The 6,922-nt window shown below is 41.1% G+C and overlaps 1 protein-coding gene across 1 annotated transcript; it reads left to right on the top strand.

The window, feature by feature from the left end:
- Positions 1–724: 724 nt before the first annotated feature.
- On the top strand, positions 725–5,581 carry GTF2A2 (general transcription factor IIA subunit 2). Its single transcript, XM_082060862.1, has 5 exons — positions 725–828; positions 1,414–1,552; positions 2,065–2,169; positions 3,486–3,612; positions 5,269–5,581. Exons 2-5 carry the CDS (start codon positions 1,481–1,483, stop codon positions 5,292–5,294), a joined length of 330 nt encoding a protein of 109 aa, XP_081916988.1. The 5' UTR covers positions 725–828; positions 1,414–1,480; the 3' UTR covers positions 5,295–5,581.
- The last annotated feature ends 1,341 nt before the right edge of the window (positions 5,582–6,922 follow it).

Genomic DNA, 6,922 nt, shown 5'->3' with positions numbered 1-6,922 from the left:
CTGGCTTAAATTGACTATTACTTTTCTTGACAGATGCAACAATTTTCCTTTGCCCCTTTGATATAGAACTATGTATGTGCAAGACTCTTCACCTACCTCTTAAGAATGTTATGATCCTTTCTTTTTAAATGAGCTTGTTTTCTGTTTGTGTTCCAAGGTGTCATGGAGTAATGTGATAAACACATTTCTGGATGTGCTAGCTTATGGGAAACTTTTTAAGTAGGAATAAAATAAATGCTATATGAAATAAATACCATTGGAAAAGGTCTGAATGTTTTATTTTACTACCTAGGAATATAGCAATAATTGAGGCTTTTGTGATTGTATGCACTACCAACTCCCTCTCAAAAACGTGAAATTTGGTTTCCAAAGCATTGTAGGTTCACTAGTTGCAGTGAAATGTAACAATTATTTTGAAGATATTTTTGGAGTGGAATATTTTGATGGCTTTTGGCAGTTTGTACAGGTTCGTGTATACTGTTAGAGGGAAATGGGTTGTTTAGCTTAAGGAGGGCATGGACTTCAGTCATTTGAATAGGTAAAATAAACCTAAACCCGGAAATACACTGTAACTGGCTGTTATTATATAACATTAGAACGTTAACCCCAGCCCCCTGCAGCATTACCTCGGTGTGTGACGGAGGCGTTGCTGGGCAGAGCGGTGTTCCTGCAGCAGCCGCCGCCCGCACCCAGGCACTCCGCTGCGGGGCGGGGCCTCCGCGCTGCGCGCAGGATGAGGCGGGGCCCAGCCCCCGCCCGCGCCGTTCCGCTTCCGGGTCACGGGGCGGCCGAGGAGGGGCCCCCAGCTGTTCCGGCCGCTCGGAGCGGGTGAGGCTGGGGCCGCTGGCGGGGTCTGCAGCAGCGGGAGGGAGCCCCGGGGTGCACCCGGGGGGACGGCGCTGCCTGCGCGGCTGCCCCTTCCTGCGGCGCCGGCGGGGATGGCGGGTCGGAGCCGCCCGCCGCTGGGTTGCGGCCGCCGGGGTCTCCGGGGCCGCAGGCAGCCGGAGCGGGGCGAGGGGGCCCGGCCCAGCCCAGCCCGGGGACGGCGCGGGCGGGACGCGAGGCCGCTCGGTCCTCAGCGCTGGTCTGAGCTCCCGCATCGGCTTCCTGAGCGCGAGGGGACGGAGACGGGTTTGGAAGCCGAACGGGCGGCGAACAAAGACGGCCCCGGCCCGGCGCGCCGCTTCCCTGCCCGCCGGGGTTGAAGGCCGGTCGGTAGCGGCCGGCGGCTTCCCCGCCCCTGCGGCCTTCTCGGCGGGCCCGTGTGCCGCTCCGTACAGCTTGGTGCTCTTGGGCACTCGTCGTTGTCGGTCTGCGTTTGCGGAGCGATTTTTAAAATTCTGTTTCCCCATGCTTTGTGTTGTACATTCAGGGTTCTGTTGTGGTTTTTAATTTTTTTTTTCTTTTAATTAGAGCGAGGCCATAACGGGCGTCCAGAGCACTGGATGATCGGAGCGTGTCCAGCCCGTCTCGATAAACCATGGCCTATCAGCTCTACAGGAACACCACACTGGGGAACAGTCTTCAGGAGAGTCTGGATGAGCTCATACAGGTGTGGGGGGGGTTGGGGCCCGGCAGTCAGCTTATAAAAAAAGAGGTTAGTTATTAAAACGGCTTTGTGGCTGCTGTATTGGGGTAGTTAGGACCAACATTTGGAAAACTTACTGTTTGAAATCGAAAGCTACTGATAATTTCTTCACATGAGAAGTCTTTTTGCTAACATCTTAGATGAAGGAAAATGTTTTATGTAAGTGGCATAATTCTCTATGACCCAGTAAATAAAGAGCCAGATTAATGTAGAACACTGTAATCGATCTCCTCGTTTGTTTCCAATGAATATTTATCAGCAAAAAAATGTCCATAGCACAAAATATCGTATTAGCACATGGTTTCTTGTCTCAGAGCTAAACCAGGAAAAGAAGTAAACACAGGAACTTAATACTTCTGTAAATTGTTCTTCTAGACATCTGCCTCACATGAACTTTGTTTTGATGTTTTTAATGTTTACTGCATTTTTGAGTTTACTTTGAAACAACTCAAAACTTTTTTTTTAAACTACTTTAGTCACAGCAAATCACGCCTCAGTTGGCCCTTCAGGTGCTACTTCAGTTTGATAAAGCTATAAATTCGGCACTGGCACAACGAGTCAGGAACAGAGTCAATTTCAGGGTAAGATAACAATATATAAAAGTTCTTTATGAGGAACAGTAGCTACGCATCAATGCGGAATGTTGTTAAAAGCTGTGTGCTCTAAACAAAATGAAGCTTCATTTTGACTCTGAAATAATGACTGTGTATGTGTATATTCTGTATGCAATTGTAAGGCTTGTTATCTTATTCTGCCAAGGATTTTTTTTTTTTAAGGAATGCAAAAATCAGAAAGAGATTTGGTGGATGGATGAAAACCAGGGAAGGGGAAGAGGGAAATGCTTTGGTGGGTAACCTTGCCATCCTCAGTGTCATGCAGATGGGGAGGGAGACTTCTGCTTCTCTTAGTTGTACCTAGCAGAAGTGAGATGAGGCCAGATTTTCAGCCACATCTGTGATGTGAAGAGACACTAGAGAGTTGTAGATCTACGCTTATGCAAGTCATTGGATCATTTCGTAACTATTTTCTGTAGGTATGATAGAAAAAAATTGTTTGTTTTCCCAGACAGCCACCCTAATTAATGTCAATAGCCAGCAAATTGTTAAATGTCGACTTGATTCTAATTTTGAAGAAAAAAAAAGTTGGTTCTCCTGTTAACTTATGTCCTAATACTTCTTCAGTCTCTGCAGAGCACATTAATGAAGCGACATGTTAAAATTTTAGACTTTTAAACCATATAGATATGTTAAAAAGAGCCTAACTTCTTTTCTCTAGCACACTTAACTTGCTTTGTGTATGTAACATGGTATAGAAAACTGTTCAGAATGTGTTCCGTGGAGAAATAAAAAAATATACTCAGAGCCTAAGTTCAAGACTATCAGTTTAAAAGATGTGAGGTTGAAGGCTAAAAGGTCTGCATATCAACATCCTCAGTAACAAATCAAAAGTGAGGGATACCTCTTTATGTCACATAGGTCAGTTTTGTCACGATTTCTTAATTTAAAGGGTTGCTTTATTTAAACAATTGCAGAATTCACATCTTGTTATGATCGCTCCTGTAACTGTTTATTCTTATGCCCCATGTTTTAAGAAATCTTTTCCAATACTGATCCTTTGTACGTGTTAGGAAAGCTATAAAACTTCCTAGCGTACCTGTGAAGCTTCCCCTTGGATAGACCGTATCACTACATGGTCTTGACAATTTCAGCCACTGGAGGGCATTTAAACTACAGTTTTCCTTAGAACTGCTTTCTTGCCAAGTTTATATGCATTCAGGTTCACACTTGGCTTTATGGCAACCCTAGTTGTATAAGGTATGTAGTCCAGTAGATAGTAAACATATTTTCTGTTACTTTTGGGCTGTATCCTATAGATAATATCTCTTGTCTTTTTAAAGGGGTCTCTGAATACATACAGGTTCTGTGACAACGTATGGACATTTGTACTGAATGATGTTGAATTCAGGGAGGTCACTGAACTTGTGAAAGTGGATAAAGTGAAAATTGTAGCATGTGATGGAAAAAGTAAGTATGGGATACGATATAAAGAAGCTGAGACACAAGACTTGATAATTTATAGAAAGCTTTGCCCAAATGTGTGATTAAAGCTAGATTGATTGTATTAGTCAGACAAAAGTAGGGTTCTACATTCTCTTTCACGTATGATGAGAAATGAAACAAAAACAAGCTACATGCTTCCCTCACTCATAAGCACTGAAATGGGAATGTGTTACAGGCTGCTGCACACCTGTTGTTGGGGAAAGTTTGAAGTAATCTTAATTGAATTTCTGTGTGGTGATTTTTCTAGTATTAACCCGTTTGTTAGAACACCACTATGTTTTATTGTGTTCAAGGAGTGCTGCACTGGCCTGAGCAATTGTCTGAGAAAAATGTCTAAGCAATTGTTTGCTGTATTTGATAGCAGGTGACGCAAGCACATTAAAAGCTTATGCTAGCATTTGCAAATCATATTATAAGATTTATATATTGCTTAATAGGGCCACTGTATGTACACTGCTTATGGGAGTTTATGTTCCATATCTGCTTGACTGGATTACTTTTGTCAATGTTCCTTGAAATTCTTTACTGAAAGAAAAAAGTCGTTTGGTGACTTGTGGCAAGCTGGTTTATAACTTTTAAAACCCTCAATGTGGCAGAATATCAATGAAGATTTGTGAAGTGGTGCCAGTTGTTTCATCCCTGCAGAGTGATGCTAAAAAGAAGTACTGAGAATGGAAAAGGCTTTATTTATTATAAATATACCCTAGACCTCCGAAACAGGTTCTCCATGGCTTCCTGATGCTGGCATGATTACAGTGGTCAGTCCAAGTTGTAGTTCTATGGACTTGAGAGGATTTATTGTTTGCTCAATTTCTGGTATTAGCCAAGCATATAATCTTACCCTGTTTATTTTTTATGTGTTATAGCTAATAGAGGAAACCTTACTTTCCAAGTATTAATCACTTTCACTCTTGATAAAGTATACAGATAAGATTTAAAGAACTGGGTGACTTAAAGTTGCTGTTAACATTGCAGCCTTTTTTTCCCCACGAGCTAAAAGAAGGTAGTGAACACCGACTTGTCTTTCTCTGTAGCCAAGTTAGATATTTTTTTCCATGGATCTAAGAACAAGAAAGCAGTGACGGTAGTAATACCAGAAATTGCACTGGTCTTAATTGGTGCTTCTGACAAAAGTTCAGAACAGATAATTGCTCTCAGTTGTTTTATGAAGATCATGCTCATTCTTGCATCTGTTTTAAAGTGCATAATAACGATAGCCCACACTTCATAGGAGCTTATGCTGCTGGATGTGCAAACCCCTTTCTCATTAGTAGGTTGTGATTTAGCCAGATATGCTTAAAATGTGTATCACTATGAGTTAGAGCAAAGCTGCTTCTATTTTTAATGCCTTAATAGGAAATGATGTGTGTGCACAGTCTTCAAGTTTTGTGCTGGCTCTTTTTGATGTTGATAACTGAAGTGAAGCAGCACAAGCCGTTCATGCATAGCACTGATGGCAGTGGGGGGAATTGGGTAGGTACAGAACACGTTCTGAAATGCTTGAGGAATGCTTTGGAGCTTGGGGAAGCTATTAGAGAATGATATTGGTTTTCTTTATGTTCAACTGTAGTGGGGGTATGTATTACTCACACTTCTTTTTTTTTTTTTTTCCTTCCCTAGACACTGGTTCCAATACTGCAGAATGAATAGAACTGTGGTTTGTCTGCCATGTTTTCTGCTAATATGCAGCACTTCCTGGAGAGAAGTGAGGAAAGGGACTGTATTGATACTTAATTCCTGTGATGCGGATGCGAGTTAGTCCGTGCTAGAAAGCCTCCCAATGAGAGCGGAAGAAATACTTGTAGCATTTCTTCAGTCTGCCTTCTAAGGCACGAATACAATGTTACCTTTTTTTGTTTTTTAATTTACAACAGATACTGTTGCCTTTTTTGTTCAAAATAATTTCTGTAATAAATTTTTATTTAAAAACTTGTGAATGAGTGATCATTGGAAACTTTGTTTAAAAGCAGTCATTAATATCTATTCTCCCAAAATTGTTTAAGCATGTTTAGAGTAATTCTGCAAATGCAAAGGTCTTTCAGTTACAGAGTTCTGAGTATGGTTGTACTGATCAGTACTGCAAGAAATGGCTGTTTTAGAGTGATGGAGGAGGATACCAACGAAAGCGTAGCAGCCAATATATATCGTGCTGGCCAATATATTTGCCTTTGTTACTGCATCTTTCTATATATAAATTTGTCCTTTTGGTACCTTCTGCTAATAACACACTGGCGCAAGTATCAAAGTTATTGTACAGCTCATCAAACTGAAATAATGAAATTGAGTCTCGTAAGATTGCACTACATTCTGAAGAAATGTTAGTGCTGCTTGTTTTCAGTTTATGTGGAATACATTTAATTTGATTCCTGGCCAACAGGGTTTCAGTGAAAGAGCTGAGCTATGAATTCTGAGATATCAAATGGGTAACTTCATTTTTTTAGACTTGTGCATTTCACTAAACTATTGAGAAACCCTTAAAATAGTTTCTTTGCTGGGAGTACAATATACTGACAACTCATTTGTCTGACTTGGCAGTGACTGTTCCAGTGTGGTCATAGCAATGCTAGCTGCCTCAGCAGTGTCAAATTCATTTGCTTTTGACAGTAGGCTACTTAAAGACCACTGGAAAATGGAAACCATAGAGAAGAAAAGTCAGGGAGTAACTTCAGATCAGTCTAAATCTTTAGTTTGTACCAAAACTGGAGCGTAATTTACATACTGAAATTTTTCTCTACATGTCAGTGGCCCAGTCTACTAATTGAAGTAAAAGCTTTAGTATCTCTTCTAATACCTTTCCAGACTGATAAGTTATGGATCTTTAAGTCCTACCTTTGGACATCAAAGGATATATGAGGTCTGGTTAACTTCTGTTTCCCTCACTTCAAGTGAGAAAGGAGTTGACAAACTTGCTTGCTAGACTGTTTCAAGTATTATGTTTACCATTAATTTTTTTGTCTTGTATGTATGCTAAATGTCCTTTGCTGCAAATGGCAGATCGGTAAGTAACAGTTTTTGAAACCAGGAGAACAGACTGTTGCCATCATTCGAACAGCACAAGAAGTATCTGTTGAGATCATTATCTTAAAAGATGCAGATGTATATCTGTACTGTGGTTTTCTCTTTTTCTACATCAGACTCAGTCTTCTAGGTTTAAACATTTTTGTTCTCTAATATCCTGTGATAAACTGAATTTTGCCCCTTACAAGTATAAAAGTTGGCTGTTCTTACCTTCAGTTCTTTGCAGTCTCCTCCTGTCTCTGGACAGAGGCTTCTC

This window comes from Streptopelia decaocto (genome assembly GCF_964273445.1).
Source record: "Streptopelia decaocto genome assembly, chromosome: 9".
Lineage (NCBI taxonomy): Eukaryota > Metazoa > Chordata > Aves > Columbiformes > Columbidae > Streptopelia > Streptopelia decaocto.
This window is presented reverse-complemented; position numbering and strand designations above follow the sequence as displayed.

What these genes read in the sequence shown, in the direction of transcription:
- GTF2A2 (XM_082060862.1), top strand. Translation starts at nt 1,481, where the DNA reads ATGGCCTATCAGCTCTACAGGAACACCACACTGGGGAACAGTCTTCAG. An exon ending in GTCTGGATGAGCTCATACAG is followed by an intron (nt 1,553 to 2,064) that starts GTGTGGGGGGGG and finishes AAACTACTTTAG; the next exon opens with TCACAGCAAATCACGCCTCA. An exon ending in GGAACAGAGTCAATTTCAGG is followed by an intron (nt 2,170 to 3,485) that starts GTAAGATAACAA and finishes GTCTTTTTAAAG; the next exon opens with GGGTCTCTGAATACATACAG.